At 36.4% G+C, this 21,310-nt stretch overlaps 1 protein-coding gene across 13 annotated transcripts in view; it reads left to right on the plus strand.

Moving 5' to 3' along the window:
- Window positions 1-21,060, plus strand: part of MBNL1 (muscleblind like splicing regulator 1) — a 143,481-nt gene extending 122,421 nt beyond the window's left edge. For 2 of the 13 annotated variants that reach the window (XM_065876230.1, XM_065876238.1), the window contains 6 exons: window positions 4,806-5,063; window positions 6,232-6,285; window positions 7,149-7,302; window positions 14,722-14,757; window positions 15,449-15,543; window positions 18,574-18,630. In XM_065876230.1, coding sequence (XP_065732302.1) covers window positions 4,806-5,063; window positions 6,232-6,285; window positions 7,149-7,302; window positions 14,722-14,757; window positions 15,449-15,543; window positions 18,574-18,630 — 654 coding nt within the window. Of the gene's footprint in view, window positions 1-4,805; window positions 5,068-5,282; window positions 5,294-6,231; window positions 6,286-7,148; window positions 7,303-14,721; window positions 14,758-15,448; window positions 15,544-17,426; window positions 17,491-18,573; window positions 18,649-20,686 lie in introns of those variants that run through there. The other 11 variants (XM_065876232.1, XM_065876239.1, XM_065876234.1 and 8 more) reach the window with 8 other exon arrangements.
- The last annotated feature ends 250 nt before the right edge of the window (window positions 21,061-21,310 follow it).

Consider the following 21,310-nt stretch of genomic DNA (forward strand, 5'->3'; position numbering starts at 1 on the left):
TGGCCGCTGAGCCTGCGCGTCCGGAGCCTGTGCTCGGCAACGGGAGAGGTCACAACAGTGAGAGGCCCGCATACCGCAAAAAAAAAAAAAGTACCCTGAGAGTCCCTCTTCCCTGTTACAGTTAGCCCTCTCTTCCTGCTTTGAATGTTGGTCTCTAAAGATGACTGAGTTAACTATGTTAAGCACAAAACATAGAATGTCTCTTAAAGAACATGCAAATGGCTGTTTAGTTTTGAATAAGTTCATCCGTTGACCTTAATTTCCTTAGACTCTCAAGCCTTAACTTGCAGAGTAATGATGAAGTTAATACTACTTATACAACCTATTATTATTTTGACCATTTTGAAATGTTTGTCATGTTTATAGAAATTGAGATCGAATAACAGAACTGTTTAATCAGATTTGTATAGTGTGTTTTAAGCTATCTGTACATTATCTTATTCAGTATTCATGATTCCAGAGCTAGTAAATATAAACACTTAGATAGAACCGAAAATTTCTGATTTCGAACTCTATTCTCTTTCCACCCTACTACTGCTATTTAATTAACAAAAGAAGGTTTATGTAGAATTAATTTAGATTTCCTTGGGAAGTTTTTCTGATTGCTTTTTCTTTTGATTATTTAAAGTTTATATGCCAAAGGTGTTTTTCTGGAAATGGAATTTTCAGTGAATATTTTTATTGAAATGACGGTTTTTACTGTAAAAGCAACCTCTTATCCATTTTGTATGAAAGTTTACAAAACTTACCTGATTTCCAAAGCAAATTCTGCCTTAATACTTTTTTTTTTTTAATCGAGTATAGTTGATTTACAGCGTTGTGTTAGTTTCAGGTGTACAGCAAAGTGAATCAGTTATATGTATACATATATCCACTCATTTTTAGATTCTTTTCCCATATAGGCCATTACAGAGTATTGAGTAGAGTTCCCTGTGCTATATACAGTAGGTCCTTATTAATTATCTATTTTATATATAGTAGTGTGTATAGGTCAACTGCCTTAATACTTATAGTACATATAAGTACTTATACTTACAAACATTCTTTTTGATTGAAGCATATTATGTGTTTCGCTAATATCAATAGATGGAATTATTTTCATCTAGGTTTGAAAACCACTTACCAAACTGTAAAAAGTACTTATATGTGTTGACCCACTAATGCCATTTCTGCACATTTATCCTTAGAGAATGATTTTTTTAAAGAGTGTGGTCATGAATATACTCTTTGCAACATTGTAATATGGGAATATTGGAAATAATCTAGATGTTCTCTGAAAGAGTTACCTATATTATACACATCTGTTTTATGGAATTTGATGCAGCCAGCAAAAATGATGACTCTGGACACTATTAAGTAAAACAAACAAACAAAAAGCTTATGCTACATTGTTGAGCAAAAACAGATCACCAAGTAATAGCCATACTGTAGTTACAACTATTTGAAAACTATGTTCGTGCAGAAGATTGGATGAGAATAGAAAGAAGAGCCATAATGTTGTTAGGATTGTCAAATTTAATATTACCTTCTTTGTTCCAAATTCTCTGTATGGTAAATTGTGCAATTTCTTATCCTGATTTGAATTATAAGGTTAGATTTGTTGAAATTTTGTCTGTCAACTATAATTTGGTAACACAATACTACAACTAAGAGATTTCTTTTGGGGAAGCAACACAGTCTAAAGTTTGCTTGAGTTTATCAGGCCAAACCCAGATTCAGCAGTCAAGGGATAGATCCCATTTTATTGATGGTCATTATTAGAGAAAAATCTGTTTGAAAAGCTTTGGGAAGTTTGTTCTGTTCAGATAGGTACCCAACAATCCATATATACATGCAAAGCTTGGCAAACTTCTCTAGCCCCTCTAGCCTTGTAGCTCTCACCAGTACAAGTTTTCACAAGAGATTTTTCAGTTTCTTCTCTGTTTTTTTCAAAGACAAGAATAATAGGAGAACAGCTATTTCAGTATATTTCTTCTGTTCCATTTCTCTTGTCAGGAGGAACCTTAAGTTGGAAAAAAAAAATAAAACAGTCAAAAATGTATATCATGCAGAAACAGTTACCTAAGTTCTTGGAACATCAGAAAAGGCTGGATTTAGGAACAAAATTCTGAGCTCACTGCTAGTTATCAGCTCTGCTTAAATGTTTTTTAGAATTCTCCCCCAATGCATCCTGCAAGGCAGTAAAGAGTACAAAACTGTAATAAACCGATTATTAACCTATACAAACCACACGGACACATGCATAAAGCAAACGGAGAGGGACGAGAAGGGGTCTTAGAATGATCATCTTTATGCAACCTGATTTTAAGCTCACATCCCTGAAAATAAAAAGAACGTTGAGATGGACAGAGAAACAAAAAAGTCAAAATCAGCCTGGCACTCAGCACTGGCATAATTGTTTTTGAAAAATTGCAAATCTTTGATTTTAATAGTGATTCAAGATCCTACAGATAGACTGCCTTCAGATCTTCTTTCTTGTCAGTGTGGCAAAGAGTGAGAGAAATTGGAAAACAGAGTGTTGGTTCAGCTGCTGCCAGTTTCTTTGCGAGCATATTCGAGAAAGCAGGAATTACTGAAGAGCTAACAGCAGTAGTGTCCGAACACAGATGGTTTCCTATTGGATGAGGCTGCATTGACACAGATTTGTTTAAACAGAAAAGTAACTTTTTTGTTTATGCTGTGGTATAAGTTTAGCATAATTTTGCATACATACGTGAAGAGTTTTTATCCTCATTTAAGTGTTCCTCTCTTCCTATTTTGATGAGCCTAATTTAGTAAGTGGGGATTTGTGGTGTAGAAAGCTGCAGCTGACTCCAGTCCTCAGTGAGAGTGGAGGACAATAGTTGTGGATAACAGCTTTACCACTTTTGCTTTTCAAATTATAAACTCCTGGATATCCTTGTTTTCTTTTGTTCAAGAAGATAAATGCAATGATAAAAAGAAAAAAAAGGATCTTCTGTAACTTCCTAAGTCGTCTTTGTGTTCCTAATATCTCTCAGAGTGTCTGGTACAGAGTAGTTATTTAATAATTTTTAAAAATTACGTAAATTGAGGTGATGAATAGAGTTGGCTCATTGCTATGTGGAATGCAATGCTTTAGCTAGCTTGAGGTTTCCAAATGGTGCAAGATGTCATTTATAATGCTATTTTTAAGATATACCACGATACAAATTATAGAGACCTTTTTAAAAGGAAGCACTTTCCTCAATAATGGGATATGGATGTAAAAGGGGGAAATGCCTAGAATTAGATGTGATCATTTCATGTATTTAAATCCAAGAAAATCTTTGTTTTTTTAAATCACAATGGGGTTCCCCCCCTTTTTTCCCCTTGATGAATTGCAAAATTGAGTGTTCAGGGTCTGCATTCGCTCAGTTTGTAAAAAGATTTGTGAAAAACAAAACGGAAACATCCTTGAAGCATGAAGTAAGAGCATAAAAATATAAGGACATTCTGTGTTTAGATGGCCCTCTTGTGGTAAAAAGGTCAAACTATTCTGACTGAAGACAGCGCCGGCAACCTCTTGATTAGAGCAAGCACCATGACAAACTTTAATAGTAAGAGTCAAAATCGAGCAGATGAATGAAAAATAACCCATTTTCACCTTTCCCCAGGGACCCCATCCAAAATTAATAGATATAAAACAAACAGTAGGGCTTCCCTGGTGGCGCAGTGGTTGAGAGTCCGCCTGCCGATGCAGAGGACACGGGTTCGTGCCCCGGTCTGGGAAGATCCCACATGCCGCGGAGCGGCCGGGCCCGTGAGCCAAGGCCGCTAAGCCTGCGCGTCCGGAGCCTGTGCTCCCCAACTAGAGAGGCCGCAACAGTGAGAGGCCCGCGTACCGCAAAAAAAAAAAATAAAAAAACTAACAAAAACTAATCTTTTTCCGTCTGCTTTTTATAGCTACCAGGTAAATCTCTAATGATAAAAAACTTAGCTCTTTGAAACATTTTATGAAAAAGCTATCATTTTACTTTTTACACTTCCTTAAATAATTTCTGATTAGCATAAAAGTTGCAAAAATAGAACCAAGAGTTCCTGCCTATCTATCCTTCACCCTGCTTACCTAAATATTGACAGCTTAGATAGCCATGTTACCACTCACAAAACCAGAAAATTAGCCTTGATAAGCTGCTATTAGCCAATCTACAGACCTCAATCAGATTTCACCAGTTGTCTTACCAACCTCCTTTCTCTGACTCCAGGATCATTCAGTCTGTGACAGTGTCTCAATCTTTCTTTGTCTTTCATGACCTTGACACTTTGGAAGAGTACTGATCAGTCATTTTGTAAAACATCCTACCATTTTAGTTTGTCTGATGTTTCCTCATGATTAAATAAATTCAGGTTATGCGCTCTCAGCAGTAATACAACAAATGTAATGTTGTATCCTTTTTTCAGTGCATCATATCAGTAAGTACATGATGTCATTATGTCTTTAGTACTGGTGATATTAACTTTGATTGTTTGATTAAAGTGGTGTCTCCAGGGTTCTTCACTATATAAAGCTACTGTTTTCCCCCTTGGTAATGAATAAGTATATCAACATAATTTAAATTAGATATTTTACCATAATTAGTATCATAAATGTGTTTTCTTTCTCATGGACATTTTACTGAAATGGGATTATAATTTGTATACCGAACTAAGAATGTTTTCAGGTTATTTTGTGGTTCCTTTGCAAATTATCTTTTCCCCTTTCATTTGTTGGCTTCTATCACCAGTCTTGCACTTTAAGTTAAAATCTTCGGAAAGTTTCTACTTGTCCATGTTGACTGACCCCTGTGCACTTAATGACCCTGTAGGTATGTCGAGAGTACCAGCGTGGCAATTGCAACAGAGGAGAAAACGATTGTCGGTTTGCCCATCCTGCTGACAGCACAATGATTGACACCAACGACAACACAGTCACCGTGTGTATGGATTACATCAAAGGGAGATGCTCTAGGGAAAAGTGCAAATACTTTCACCCTCCCGCACATCTGCAAGCCAAGATCAAGGCTGCCCAATACCAGGTCAACCAGGCTGCTGCAGCACAGGCTGCAGCCACCGCAGCTGCCATGGTGAGTTAGAGACCTAAGATCAATCCTCGTTAACAGTCAAAAGAGCAAAGTGAACAACTGTATCTGACGACAAGCTATTCATTTATTAACCTTTTTTAAACAAATTTTTGCTTAAGATATGTTTGTTCAGGTATCCCAGACAATACATAATGAAGTTACCGTTCAGAGAAGTGAGAGTAACTCCTCAAATGGTTCAGATTGCTCCTTCCCTCGGCCTAGCTCTTAATACTGTCTTATTCTGGATATAGGGTTTCTGAAATTTCTGCTTTGTACAGAACACCTGTCTCCTTTTCGGTTTAACGATACTGCCATTTTTGGTCCTCTTATTTCTGTGTGCCATCTAATCAGCCATTGTTTTCCTTCGGTGTGTTCTTTTGCACATCAAGGCTCTTCTCTACATTATCTTGCTTTTAACCATAAGAGAATCTGGAACTATTTAGGAGAACTGCTTCAACAAAATTGTTTTTAGAATTAGCTACAAGATTTTGAACAGTTTGCTATCTAGATAATCTTAAGCAATATTGTGGCATGAACAGAACTGTAAAACTAGAGAAGCGTGCCTGTGCCATTATGTAGAAAGGAGAAAGCAGTACTCAAGGAGGAGTTAGAGATTGGATCATTTAGAACAGATACCTATATACTTAAGGTAAATTTTAATGTGATCTAATAGCTGATTTTAATGAGTCCATTTTTGTTCTTTGCTTAGCTGTTGTAATGTTGTCCTTTTTTTTACATAAATACATGACGTAATCTTTAAAATATTCATAAAAAAACACTGTGGTATTTCATAACACAGTAAAATAATCACGAGAGAGGTCTTTTCTGTGTTTGTTTATGGATACTTGAGCAAAAATACAGAAGGCAGACTCTCTCCTCCTCTCTTCCTTTCACTCTTTTTTTTTTTTTTCTGTTAGAGTATCTTGTTTGTAATTAACTACAAAGAGGAGTTATCCTCCCAATAACAACTCAGTAGTGCCTTTATTGTGCATGCTTAGTCTTGTTATTCGTTGTATATGGCATTCCGATGATTTGTTTTTTTATTTGTTTTTTCTCACCTACCCAAAAATGCACTGCTGCCCCCATGATGCACCTCTGCTTGCTGTTTATGTTAATGCGCTTGAACCCCACTGGCCCATTGCCATCATGTGCTCGCTGCCTGCTAATTAAGACTCAGTCGGCTGTCAAATCACTGAAGCGACCCCTCGAGGCAACCTTTGACCTGGTACTATGACCTTTCACCTTTTAGCTTGGCATGTAGCTTTATTGTAGATACAAGTTTTTTTTTTTATCTATTTAAAAATATATATTCCTTTTTCTGTTATAAAGTTGTAAAGTACAATGAAAAACTGAGTGTGGTTTCCTGACAAAATTAGCGGAAAGACTGTAATACAAGTCCCTGGACGGATATCATACAATGAAAGATTCCGAAAGCCCAGCAGTCCACATTCAGTTTAACTACATTGTAGAATATTCTAATGGAATACTTGAAGGACATTAAAAATGTATTTTTGGACTGTATATTTATGTACCTGTTTGGTTAGCATGGCTTTAGCGATAGAATTATTGACTTTTTAATACTTCTAGTTCAGTGTTTTAAGAAAAAAAAAAACTTGCATGCTCTGGGACATGTGCATGTTTAGGTAGACATGGGGGGAGGGGCAGAGTGGGACTGATTTTTATTTTACCTGTTTCGGTCACTCCGTACAATTAACTATTAACATTGCTTATACTTGTCAGTCCTCATGGAGCTCGCAGTGCAGCTTTTCTTCTTTTCCCAAATCAATGGCTTCTCCCAGAAAGCCTGAAGCATTATGGGACTTAAAACACTTTAACACATTATAACATGTGCTCTCATACTAGTGGGTTTTCCCCCCCGCCCCCGAGACAAAAATAATGCTTCCTTTAAAGCTTTTATCTTGCTTTTTTTCCCTTTATTTTTGTTTATTGGACGTTCCCCCCCGGGTAGTTCAGTGCTCTGCTGTTTACTTGCTTGTGCCTCCTAACAATTTTAGCCCTCAACTGATTTTTCTTTTTTCTTTTTCTCTTTTTACTGGTATTTGTTTTTTATACTCATTCACTAAACAGGGAATTCCTCAAGCTGTACTTCCCCCATTACCAAAGAGGCCTGCTCTTGAAAAAACCAACGGTGCCACCGCAGTCTTTAACACTGGTATTTTCCAATACCAACAGGCTCTAGCCAACATGCAGTTACAACAGCATACAGCATTTCTCCCACCAGGTAAGGGGTTTGAGTTTATGAATAAATGAATCCGATGATCCATGTAGAGTGCTACTGGTAGAGCAGATAAACCACACCCCCAGTTGTTTTTAGCCATAGAGCAGGTGGAAGGTAAGATGGAAACTTGTCTGAGGTATCTCCTATGGTTTTCCTTAAAAACTAAGAATTTTAGCTTAATGAAAGATGGATTAGACATCATTGATGTTTTATATATTTATTTTTGTTTGTGTACTTTGGAATTGAAGTAGAATTCTTTTCTTTTTTTTTCCTCTTTCCTCTATACCGTTATATGTCTGTCAAGCTATTTTATGACCCTTTCCTGCTGTAAGACCCCTTTGCCTTCATGATTCCATAGAGTTCATTTGAATTATATGAAATGACACTTTTCAGTTTGGATTTTTATTTTTCAGCCTTTTTGTTTTCAAGGTGGAGAATAAAAAACGGACTTTGTGTTCCAGAGCTCTTAAAAAGTGCTCTTATCAGTACCAATCAGTATACGTCACTTAAAATTGTTACTCCTGAGCTAATATTGAAGTAGCCCTAAGTGCCCAGTGAAGTTTACATTTATTGTTGAGTTATACATTTGTGGTTTCAGTTGATTACAACTTAGTCAAATAAATATACTCTAGAACTATACACAAAGATACATAGTTTAAAAACATAAATAATCAGAAAATTAGTTATCTAGAAATTCATTATTTTTGCTCACTCATCATTTACTTCAGAAAAATACATATTACACTTCTTGTAATCTGGAATTCAACTAACCAGAGACTCTAATCTTATTTTCCTCTTTACCTCTTAATCTTTCTAAAAAATTACCATGTGTTAAGAGATTTATTTAATACAATAATTTTATTAATTAAATTGATAAGTTTATGACTAGCTGTGTATGTCAGAGATCCAGCCCCATTAGTATATTATACTATGTTAACAGTATTTACAGGGCATTACGTTCAAAATGCCATGAGAGAATGTGATAATTTCTTTTTGAATAATAAGAATAAATTATAGTCACATTAGTTTTTACTGCTAAGTACAACTTTATATACAGCGTGTCTTTGAAAACTAGCCATCCCTATGTAGAATATGTAGTAACATTCAATGAGCTAGCATATTCCACTAATTGAAATAGCCTGTCCTAGAACCACAGATAAAATGATATTTACTCATGAAATAGTGTCTATCAAGTTGCAGTTTGTCCATTTTAGAACGGAAATTAAATCATTTTGATCTGTAGGGTATTTGTTGCATTCTGAGGGAAAAGTCACATTTGTTTTAAGTTTTATAAGATTAAAAAATTTCTTCTCAACGTATACAGTTTTTCAGAGATTTCCAGAAATGGATCTTTCTACTTTCGTATAAATTACCATGCCCCTGGATTTATGCTGTCTCCAACAGATAATCTATCAATTTTTCTATAGTCAGATCAGTAGACAAAGTTTCAAGGGATTCAAACCAAGTTTCAAGTAGGTAACTGCCATAATCTCTTTGAAGAAATTAAAAATTATTTTTGTCAGTTTATTTCATTGAATAAAACATTACTACTAGAAATGACAGTTTCCCTATTTAAAAATCTAAAAATAAAAACAAATCTAACCTCTTCCATAAATTACTTAAAGAAACCTAAAATAATCTGTTTTATCAAATGGGTTTTGCATCAGTTTCTCCAAAAACATTCAAATGACTGAAGATTTTTCTAAATAAGTATAATCATTAATTGCATGATATGCGTGACTCTGACTTATGACAATAGTGTCTCCCTGGAATGGTTTTTAGTCTGTGGATAGGATAGAGCAAAAGATGATAGGTAAGGTCAAGTCAGAGAAAAACAATAAATACCTCCATAAGTCAGAATCATACTTAATCTCTCTGTGCTAGAAACTAAGCATTGTTAATTTAAATAAAGTGTGTCACAATATATTGAAATATGCTGAAATTTTTAAGATGCATTTGCATTTTTATGATGAATTTGCATCAGAAATACTCTGTTCTTGATATTTGTAGTCAACATGCTATGAAATTATTGCAATAGTAATATCAAGTAAGAGTTATTTGTAACCCACTTTTAAAGAGCTTAAGCTTCAGGTTAACCTTTATTAGTCACATAATCAGAAGTAAGTACTGCCTCCATCATTCCTTAAAAATATTTTCATTGTCGGGACTTTCCCTGGCGGTCCAGTGGTTTGTACTCCACGCTTCCACTGCAGGGGGCACAGGTTCGATCCCTAGTCAGGGAACTAAGATCCTGCATGCCACGCATTGCACAGCCAAAAATAAAATTTTCGTTGTCATATGTACCTGCGTGCCAGTATGGCATTAAAAAGTTAAAACGGATAGCCCATTTATACTTCTGCCAAACCACTTTATCAGACAACCAGAAAGGAAAGAAATCTAAGGCGGAGAATATAAAACCCAAATGCCTTAAGGGCCAGGCAGGAAACGTGAATAAGTGAGCAAGAAATAAAGTAGGAGCTGTGGGGTCTGGGAGGCACTGGAGAGCACAGACCCAGTCTAAAGGGGTCGGTCAATGTTCAGACTTAGCCCTTTGCTGCCTTAGAGGATTGTCTGCCTAGTGGGTATGGTGCATTGCACACTACCCTTTGTGGTTCCATATACATCAGAGTCTTCGTGAACAAGGGGTGGTTGTGTCTGTTCCTCCCAGGGTTGGTTGTATACAAACTTGTACAACCTAATGCAGTGGCCCTGGTGTCCAGTGTTGCCAGATCTTATGATTTTTTTTCCAGATATTCTGAACATTTGGATGTTCATATGTGAAATCTCTCAATTTTGAAATATTTTCAACTAATTTAAGTTTTTACATATACTTTGAGAACTACAGAAAATCCATCCTACCACAAATTCATATGTCATCTTATGTATAACACCTGGGAGAAAAAGGTCATTTTCCAAAGTCTAGGTTATTCTGCAGACATATAGAAGAATTATATGATCAGAGCATCCTATCTAACCACAGTATTATAATTTGGAAGTTATATTCTGAAGACTTCATTGGAACTGATTAGAAAAAGGAAGTCATTTATTTTTTGCAGTTTAGAGTTTTAGAGCTCTGTAGTCTGTTGCCTCAATCATAACTTCAGGGACATACAGGTCTATTTCATTGAAGTTACAATGAAGCATGGTTGGCTAAATCTTTAGAGCAGGTAACTCTGTATACAGAGTAAGTTGCTAGCAAAAGATCAGGGTTCAGTGGCAAACCAGCTAGCTAGCTAAGAAAAATTAGTATATACCATAACTTTTAAGAACAAACTGGGACTTACGTGGCCTATACCCATCTATCCATCATCCATCCATGTATGCATTCATCTATCCATTTATCCATCCATCCTTCTAACCATCTATCTATTCTTCTCTCTCACCCTACCTCCTTCCCTTCCTCTCTTTCTTCTGTTCCTTCCCTGTTTTCCATCCACCTATCCGTCTACTTATCCATTCGTCCATTCATCCATCTTTCCATTCATTCAATCAACCCCATCCCACTGCATCTCCCTCCCACCCACCCCAAGAAAGTTTTCTGGCCTTTTGTTTTCACACCGTCCATCTCACTTAAAGATAAATACAAGTAATTTGGATTAAGTTCACATTGAAGCTTTGGTGGTTTTTTTTTTTTTTTAGATATATAGTCCTTTTTTTTTTTAACCTTCACCCTTTAAAACTAAATTCACTATTTATACAGATTATGCATAACCTAGGGTCTACTTATGTTGTAGTTGTAAATTTCACCCCTGAAATTAGAGTAAGAAATAACACTTTTATTTACATCAGATTTATTTTCCTGAACTGAAATTAAGTCCAATTCTAAACTCCAATTTCACTGTGTTGGATAGAAATATCAGGTGGCGTCACTGGGATTCCAGAACCCCATCCTCACATCTCCTCTTCTTTCTGTCTCTACTCAAATAGAGGTCCTGTGCAGTCCAATAGTCTCAGACAGCCTACCCATTCTCCATTCCTCAGTCAGCACTGGTCACTGCTGATGTCCTCAGTGTCCATGTTTACAAGATCTCTTTTTTTTTTTTTTTTTTTTTTTTTTTCCCGGTACGCGGGCCTCTCACTGCTGTGGCCTCTCCCGTTGCGGAGCACAGGCTCCGGACGCGCAGGCTCAGCGGCCATGGCTCACGGGCGCAGCCGCTCCGCGGCATGTGGGATCTTCCCTGACCGGGGCACGAACCCGTGTCCCCTGCATCGGCAGGCGGACTCTCAACCACTGCGCCACCAGGGAAGCCCACAAGATCTCTTGAAGGCAGGTACTCCAGGGCTTCTATGCCTGCCTTGGGTACAAGCATCCTTGCCTGAGCCCCTTAGCCTCCCTCCCTTAGCAGCCCATTCCTTGGAAAGCCTGCTGCCTGCAGGGCTGCTGTGAAAGAACACGCCACATGCCTAACTACCCAGGGACCCTGCACACTGCCCGCCTCCTCTCCAGGGTCTGGAGGAACTTTTCTCTCTGCTCTCCTTCACAGTTTTTGCCTACATGCGATCCTCAGAAGCACACCTCTCTTCTCTCCTCCTAGCATATTGCCCTCAGTCAGTTTAGGTTTATGATTTCAGAAGACCTAAAAGTAAGTTTGCTGTAAACGGCTTCAGCTTCGCCATGCGTGGCAACACTACCAGAAATAAGGAAACAAAAGGCCAAGAAACTTTCCTGAGGGGCTGGAGTGAGAGGGGAGTTGCAGAGGGATGCGGTTGTTTTAACAGAAAGAATAGAAAACAAAGATTTCCAGCTTATCACTTTCATTATACTTAATGAAATTAATGCAGGTGGTTTACTTGAAACTTAGCATGGTGATTACAAATCTGGTTTGGAAGTTTAAATACAGCTGTACCACAAGATATAATTTCCCTATACTTTCATTTTTTTCATCTATAAAATGGGGATAATAGTAGTAATTATTTCAGAGTTGTGTTTAAGTGAGTTCTAAACATATTTGATAAAAACATTTTCTTAAAGCACTTTTATAGACAAGTCTAAGAGTCTAGAATAAAGCCTGGAATGTAGTAAGCACTGAGTTTTATTTATTATTTCCCAACTCAGTAGTGCAATAAAATAGAATTAAATTGATTGAATAGAAACAGAAATAAATTCTGTGAAGCTGTTGCTTCTTTAGATATCAATTTTGAGAATAATTCAACTGATTGTGAACTTTTAGTTTGAAATGATATAAATTATTTTGAAAAGACTTTAAATCAGCTTTATACTTCTATCATAATCTACCTAAATAGGCTTGAATTACCGTATCTAAATTCAAACGTCCAACCAAATCTCCATTATAATTCTTTTTCTCTCTACTTCCTTCCTTTCTCCTTGAACTGATTTTACCTACACATACGTCTCATTTGTAACTTACCTTCCTAGTAATTTTTTCTGCACCTTCATACAGATCAATTTAAAATTTTAATATGAATATCATGTAATTAAAGTATTGCATTCCTCAGAAACACGCCATTCTGCTCTGCAAATACCTTTGTAGGGGAAATTCGAAATTGACAAATACATTCACTTAAATGTTGCCTTGTGCTGAAAACTGAAGAAAAACTTTTTAATTGGCTACTTGTACAATCATTATTAATAAATCAACCCATCTGATGTAAAGATGGATATTACGGTCATTTCAAAAGTGATTTTTTGTTTTTGGTAAGTGGGTCCTACAGCATTATGTCTTCATATTCGTGAGTTATTGCACCCTGGCTAGTATTTTCATTGCTGCCTTATGTTTATTTGCTGCAAATCCCTCTCAAAACTGTGTGCATTGGTTATAATGTTAATGAGGAAGATAACTCAAACTGAAATGCAAATCATAAATGCTTTAGAGTTTTAGAGAGATAGGGTAAATTTAACTCATTTTCAGCGTGTGCAGCCTCAATTATGCATGGGATGAAATACAGGCAAATTGCAGCATAATAATAAACGATACATTTAAAACCTATAACCTGTACAGTCTTTAAAACGACTGTTTATCAAATTGCACATTATTCTTTTTCATTCATCTTTTCATCCTCTCTTTCTCAGTCTTCCCACCCCACTATTATGGGATAATGATTTCATAAGATCTAGAGTATTAAATTTTGCTTGCTCTACTGTCTCAAATTACCGTCTTTGTTATTACTGGTTTGTTTTTGTTGTCTTTCACAAGTCTTTGACTCAGTAGTGGTAGCAAATGACAAGAGATCTTCAAGTGTCTTAAATAATGCCTAGCAATGTAATAGTACTCCACCTGAGAGGATGCCTCCCTAGCTCCATTACCTAGTTTAATCACTGATCATTGTGCCCACCGTCTAATTGTGATAACAGTCTAATTGCAGCTGTTACAAGGATGCCAGTTAAGTAATCTGTGCTTCTCAATGGCAGCTTTGTTTTATAGGGCCATCTCTGACAAGACGAAATTGGCAGATATTTTTCTAACAAATGTTCATCCCAGATGCTGCTAGTATTTAAATAGGACGCACCAAGATTCAGATAGAAACATAAAATCATTTGATATTTTAAAACCTAGAAGTCTAAACTAATCTCATAGAAAGAACAGTAATTCAGTATGTGGGAAAGGGCCCTGTACTTGGTAAAATAAGTTAGATTTTTCAATGTTTATATGTCAAAGAGAACAGGGACTATATGCGTAATATTTATTTTAACGCCATGGTGGAGCCATTGTGAACATCAGTGCTAACACCCCATATGCAATGTATATATCTTCATTATCTCCCATTCAGGGTTTTTACTGAAATCTAATCAACCATTTTTTGGATGTGAAATTTTGTAGAACACTTGCTATTCCAAGAAGTCCTGAGGGTCTAAACCAGCAGTGAAAACCAGTCTGTTTCCTCCCAATAAAATTCCTGTATGAATGATCACAACCCCTTCCATGCCTGTGTTGTTGTCGCTATAGTGAACAGGGAAATAAATAAGACCAAAGGAATGAAAATGAATGTTTTGGTTTCATTACATCGTTAAGTCAGTTTTGTGCGTTGAATTATTTAGCATCTTAATAATAAATTTCCCTAATGATTTAACATGTGCTCAGTTCCTAGGTTAAAGTCAGAAATAGCAGAGCTACCAGATGGCTAGTAACCAGATTAAAACAAAACAAATTGCAGTATTATTTTTAAAAGAATTAAGCAGGTTTCAGTTTTTTTCAAAATACTTTTATTTGTAGGCAGCAATTAGGAGAAACAACGTGTACCAGCACACAGTTAAACTGGCTTTTATTCTTCACTTGAGACTAGTTCTAATTGATCACTATGCTGTTGTATGATTTGATTGTGCTGACAGTTACATGCCACTGTTCCCATAATAACAATTTTTCTTCTTTGTTCAAATGAATTTCCTAATTACACGTGTGATGGGATGTTTTAATTCTTTTCCCTTTTCAAATCCACCTTCCTGTTGCAATGCATGATGGGCAGGCTCAATATTGTGCATGACACCCGCTACAAGTGTTGGTAGGTGCCAGCTTTGTTTCTTGATTATCTTAAACCTATGGTGCACCTCACAGCCCCTCAAAATCCACTGCTAAGTTTAACTTATATCTATTGGGCAAGTCCATTTCCTTTTTACTAACACCTGTCAATTAAATGCCATTTTCTTTTTAATTGACATGGACTCACATAAATGTTTTCTTTACACACAAGTTTCCTTTAGTCACCTTTAGTGGATTTTGATTGGACTATGAGTTCTGGTGTGTAAGAAAAAAAAAACTATCTCATAAAAGTAATATATTGTATATTTTTACAATAGTAAATAAGAAAACATACTTTTATTCAAACAGATAATTGTATATATGAAGTAAATACCTGTATTTTGACTTAGATTTTGAATGTCTGACTATGAACACTATATAAAATTCTTGTTTTTGACTTAGCAAATTAAGCCTGTTTGTGTCAATTTTCTTGATTTGATGGTAACAAGCTTTTTTTCCCCTTTTTTTTTCTCTTTCATCCCCCTTCCCCTTCTCTCCTTGGAATGTTGTCCTGCTTTGCGCTGTGATTGCATGTCACTCACTGGTGATGATGCCCCGTCACACGGCTTGTTGCTGTGATAAATACCATGCCCAATTATCTCCTCCATGTTGCCATGGTTTCCATATTGCTACACTCTTCTGTATGTTTGCTTATATGATTTTCCCTCCGAAAGTTCCCATGGTGCACGGTGCTACGCCAGCCACTGTGTCCGCAGCAACAACATCTGCCACAAGTGTTCCCTTCGCTGCAACCGCCACAGCCAACCAGGTTTGCTAATTTACAGCTTTGTTTCTTAAAAACCAACTCTCGTAGGGCTCAGTCCGACAGCCCTGACGCACGTGGATTTCCCGCTGAGGTCCGTGGGAGTCGCGTGTCTGTGAGGGCTGTAGAGGGTGCTTTAAGAGCATGGGGTTTCAAAGATACCTCTTGTTGGCCTACACATTCTCTCTGATGAGCGGCAGAATGCTTTTATGCCATTTATAAGTGCTCCAAAGTTGTCGCGGCTCCATTTCTAAAGCTACTAAAATGATATTTACACAAGCAATTCTCAGTTGGGCTCAATCCATCACGCAGGTGTTTTGACCAATCGAAATTATATAGGGTAGTGTATACAGGTGTTGAACTACAATGCGGCACACCTGAAACTTAACCATTTTTAAAATACAGGTGATTTTAAGGGTTTTGTTATAAGCATTTGATGCATACAAGTTCTTAGTTCTTGCCCAAATTCTTCATAAAAAGCAAAATATTTAAATGTGTTATCTATGCCACAAATGACCACTCTTGTAAATAGAGTTTGTTATATAGTTTTATTCAATAAGCAGATTGCGTATTCAAAATAAGTTAAATTTGTGTCCAAGTTTTGATTCTCAGTGATTTAAGGGAAAAAATAAAATTCCTAAGTGCTCTTACTTCTGTAACTACTCAGCATAAACGTTGGAGGGTTATGAAGGAAAAAAAAAAAGGCATCCAGTAGGGCAAATTGAGTCATTCTATGTTCCATACAAGTTTATGGAGTGACAGATACACAGGATATTTTTAAGTGGAAGGAATCTGTTTCAGAAATTTAAACTTTATGATGTGATTGTTCAAAAGAAATTGATTATTAAAATACTTACATTTTAAAATTTGCATGGATTCAACCAGCGTTTTCTGCTCCTATTTAAAATTATGTTCTAGAAAGTACTGGTTGAATCAAAGTCAAATTTATGTAAAGTAGGTTTTGGCTTGAATATATAGATATGTTTGTTACGAAAGTAAAGTTCAGTAGGGTTAATAGCGTATGAAAAAATCTAGAGGCAAATCAAATTTCAGATAACCCCCAGACCAAGGTTAAATGTAGCCAAATGGTTCTCAGAAGAACCAGTATCAGATGGGAATCAACATGTTGCCCCTCTGGGAAAAGAAGAGCCATTAAGTACCGTCCGAATTCGCAGTTATTGCCGTAAGGAGTAGCCACCCTTGGGTCTGTAGTGCACCGTGTACTGTTGAAGAAGAACTGTAAGCTATTAGTAGAGCCATTAAAAACAACTTTCACAAGCAGCATGCCAAAATGGATGTATTTTAAAGTTTCAGACAAGCTTTAAACATTTCTTGGCGAAGAATCGTTAGTTTTTACGAAGCTTGTCAAAATAGCCCTGGATTTACGCTAACACATCAGACTCATTTACAAGAATGCTAGATTGTGCATATGTGGCATGTTAGTAAGTAATCTATGGTAGAAATTTCTTAATGGATTCAATGCAGTCCGTTTATGGTGCAGATTAATGATGTTGAACTCTCTTGTGTGTACCATGGATGACTATAGAATTGCTGGTGTAAGCAGAAGTACAGCAAAGCAAATTTCAACACGCCCTGGCCACCTTGGTCGTAGGGGACACTTCACTTTTCGCATTGTGCTGTGACCATTTCATGCATAATCTTGGGTCTTCATACTGTTTCACGACCAAAAGAAAGAAAAGGGAATGGATATATATATATACACACATATATTATATCTACATATACATACATATGTATATGCCTACAGTACAGTAGCAATGCTGGAAATAGCTGATGCCACAAAATGCAGCCTGCGTGCATGCAGAAGTTTATAGCTGGCCCTTCATCTGCATCGATTGGTGTTGAAGGTCCTTGGTATGTTTCGACAGCCCCATCCTTGATGCTTCTACACTGTTGGGTGCAACATCCTGTCCTGCAGCAGCAGGAAAAATGGTATGAGAAGCTTCATTATGCTTGGAGCACATTTTCGTGCCATTTGCCAATGCTGTAAAATTGTGTGAAGATATCATCTGAGAAATGGAAATAAAATAGAGACATAATTAATTTACACTCCAGACTGTGGACTGTAATATGTTGAGTTGGTCTAGGACAACTAAATCGAAACAACAACAAAATGCCTTCATGTATGTGATTTTACTATTCTCCCATCAACCGTGCCGAAATGGGATTCGGGCCATTTTAGAGATGAGGAAACCTAAGCATAGAGTAAGTGCTTTGCTCAAGGTTACACACCGGGAAATGGATCCACTAGTGTTAGAAGCCGTGCCTTCATTCCTCTGATTGTCTTCATCTATAGGATAGATGTCATACATCCATCTCCCAGGATAGCAGTCATACTTCTGGGTTGGAGGAGAATCAGGCTACAAACTGGAAGATCTTGGCTTTTGGGATGATTGAAACAAGTCACCTCTATATTCCTTATTGTATTTCCTTATGGTATTTTCTCTCAAGTTTTGTAATTCTCTTGCCCATTTAAAGTACAATAAAATGTGCAACTGGGATTCAGAAATAGGTTCTGAAGTAGATTTAACACCGTTATCCAGTTCTTTTGAAATACTCCTTTATAATTCTTACCTGGTACTTTTAACTTGGAAAAAAAGTTAGACACCATCAGTTGAATGAAAATGTAGAAACTGCTTGCACAAAAATAGGCAAGACATTTCTTACTTTACTTTTTGGATTACTGAATAACTGAAACCACAGGTGTGTGTGTGTGTAGGCCAACAAAAAGGGCTTCTTTCAATTACTGCTCTGCATGAATTTTTGATAGTTTTACTTCTCTTCCTAAAAACTGATAACATTTATAGAATAGTATTTAACACAAAGATTTTTAAAAATGAGTTGCTACTTTGGCATTAAGTTTACATTAACTTACTGTTATGTTGACCAGATAAGGACTGTCACCTCACAGCTGAATTTCACTTTTCTTAAAAAATTTAATATTAAAATGTTTTCATCTCTTGGTTGTTGGCTTGCTTGCATGGATCATTCATTAAATAATTTTTTATTTGCTAGATACCCATAATATCTGCCGAACATCTGACTAGCCACAAGTATGTTACCCAGATGTAGAATTTTCATCACTACACAGTAAGTTCATTGTGTAATATAGAGTGTATATCCGTGATAGTTTTTTTTTTTTTTTTAAGATAACAATTGTGTAATGCACTTAAGAAAATTTTACAAAATTTCAAAGAAAGTATTTATATAGAGCTCACAATTTTATCTTAGATGGGTTATGAGGAATTTTATCATGTGAATTCATAATAAATATGTTGATGTCACTTAAATATGTGTAATACTTAGGTTAGGATATATTAATTTTGTTTTTGTTTCATATTAGAAATAAACACAATAGTGAAGAAAAAAGGCAACTTAAAACTAAATAGAAGGCATAGATCAGAGGCTGGCAAACTTTTTCTTGAAAGATGAGATAAATATTTTTGGCTGTGTGGGCCATAGGGTTTGTGTTACAGCTGCTCCACTCTGCCACTGTCGCACAAAAGCAGCCAGAGACAATGTGTAAACTAAAAGGTGTGCTGTGTCCCAATAAAACTTTATTTACAGCAGGCAGCAGGCCAGATTTGGCTCACAGGCAGTAGTTTGCTGATCCCTGGTGTAGGTCAGCATTTATTTTATTCAAAAATTGCTTTGCTAAATCCTAAATGAGAACATGTACCCACTTTACCCCGTGCTTCGCCACACACAGGGTCATTAGAATATGAAGAGTCTGCTTTAAATAAATATATTCACACACGGACGTATGTGCACGTGTACATACACACACACACATCTATATATCCAGGTAAACTTTAGGTACTTCAGAATAGTCACCCTGGAGGATCATATAATTCTAAAGATGTTGTTGTTTCTCAAATGATTTGAAAGTCTTGTGGTTTACTTTCAGACACATTGACTTAGATACTTGCAAAGATGACCATTTTTCATCCATAGAGCATATGTTTTATTCAGTATGCATGTGTTCAAGTTATCTACATGCTCAGAAGTGTATTAGTATCTATTTTTATATTTAGAAAGAGCCCTAATGCTTAAAACTGAGTCTCGTAAATAAGATGGGTGATCATTCTTTGTTGCTTCCTTTCATTCATTTATCTGTTCATTAACATATTTACAAATGATTTTTTTGGTGCTACTGTGTGTTAATTACCAGGTCGGGGAAATAAAGATGAGTAGATAATGAGATAATGATGTAACTTTCAGCACTCTACATTAAAATAAGAGAGGTGTGAACACATCTCTCTTGGAGCAAAGAGGAGGGAGCGGCTCTTCCTAACAGAGTCAGAAATTAAGTGAATTTGGACAATCAAGATTGTTACAGAGTGAAGGGAGATGTCAGGGCCTTACAGAAGAAGGGACAGAGGTGTTGAGTCAGGAGATGGGGCAGTTCAGAGGCCCTTGAGCATAGCAACAGCTGGTCAAAGGGTGAACCCATGTAGGAGAAGTGTATAGATGAAATCTGAGAGCTGTCTAAGAAAGAAATAGACTCAATCTGAGAAGTACTACCAGAGACATGCTGCAATCCTGAATTAAATGACTGAAACTGATTTTTGTGTTTCATAAGCTCTCTCAATGCAGTTCTGATGATGTTTATTATTCTGAACAACAGCCACATTTTGAATAAGCACGTCGCTTTGCAGTATGTAGGTTTGGAAATAGAGTTGTCTTTTTGACACGTTAAAAAAAAAAAACTGTTTCAAGCTTTTATAGTCAGTTGGGTGTGTTTGATATGTGTATCTGTAACTACGTTCTATTTCTTCGCAATAATCCAGGTTGAAACAAAATGAGATAGCAAATGGCCGTAAGTTCATCAATTAGCAAAACGGTGGATTTGTGTGTATTGAAACTTAGGCTCTTTAATGTTCTGTTTAACAAATGATGACTCATTTTCATGAGGAGTTACAATATTTAAACTGGTTTTTGAGTGCAGCAAAAGTGTGATTTCTTTCATTCTCTAGGTTGTGTGCTAAAGCACATTTTAATACGTAAAGATTCTCTGGGAACGAATTTCACGTAAAAACTGGAACCAAGCTCACAGGTGCATTGTAATAGCAGTTCAACCGTAATTTGTCAGGAGCATACGGAACAATTTTTATTTTCTTGCCTTTAGTGGGAAAAATCCAAACTTTATCCAAAACAGTCATGTAGAGTATCGTTCTTTTATTTTTTTCCAAACACATACTGTGCTAATCAAGCACCCGAAGAGAGCACATTGTGTTTAACAGGATTGTTGCATGGATTTTAATTTCGTGGGCCAAATCATTACTCTTGAAACCTATTAACCTTTAGAAGTAAAATGAGTTGTAAGTTCTGCCCCACAATGACCGTGGTAAAAAGAGCTCTACTACATTATGCCCCTTGATTCTACAAATGTATTTTATACTTTGAGCTTGGTGTTGGGTGATATTTGTTCAGAGTCTACAGTTTTATTAAGCTGTGCATGTCATTTTATTCTCGAAGAAATGATAAACAAATTTAGATCCTGGGTACTTGTGAAGTGTTTTTACATGAAGATACAATATACATGCGTTCACTCTTTAAACCAAGAAATACAGTTTTCATGTTGAATGCATGTTGGAAACTGCTGTTAGATATTGGCTGTTTTAATGAAGATTATCTCTTTTTCCCTTGCAGATCATGCTGAAGAGGAAAGGACAGTGTGCTTGGTTAGAGTAAAGGACGAGGTCATTAGCCATAGTGTATATACCGTCAAGCAACACACACAAAAACCCCT

This window comes from Phocoena phocoena, chromosome 4 (genome assembly GCF_963924675.1).
Source record: "Phocoena phocoena chromosome 4, mPhoPho1.1, whole genome shotgun sequence".
Classification (NCBI taxonomy): domain Eukaryota; kingdom Metazoa; phylum Chordata; class Mammalia; order Artiodactyla; family Phocoenidae; genus Phocoena; species Phocoena phocoena.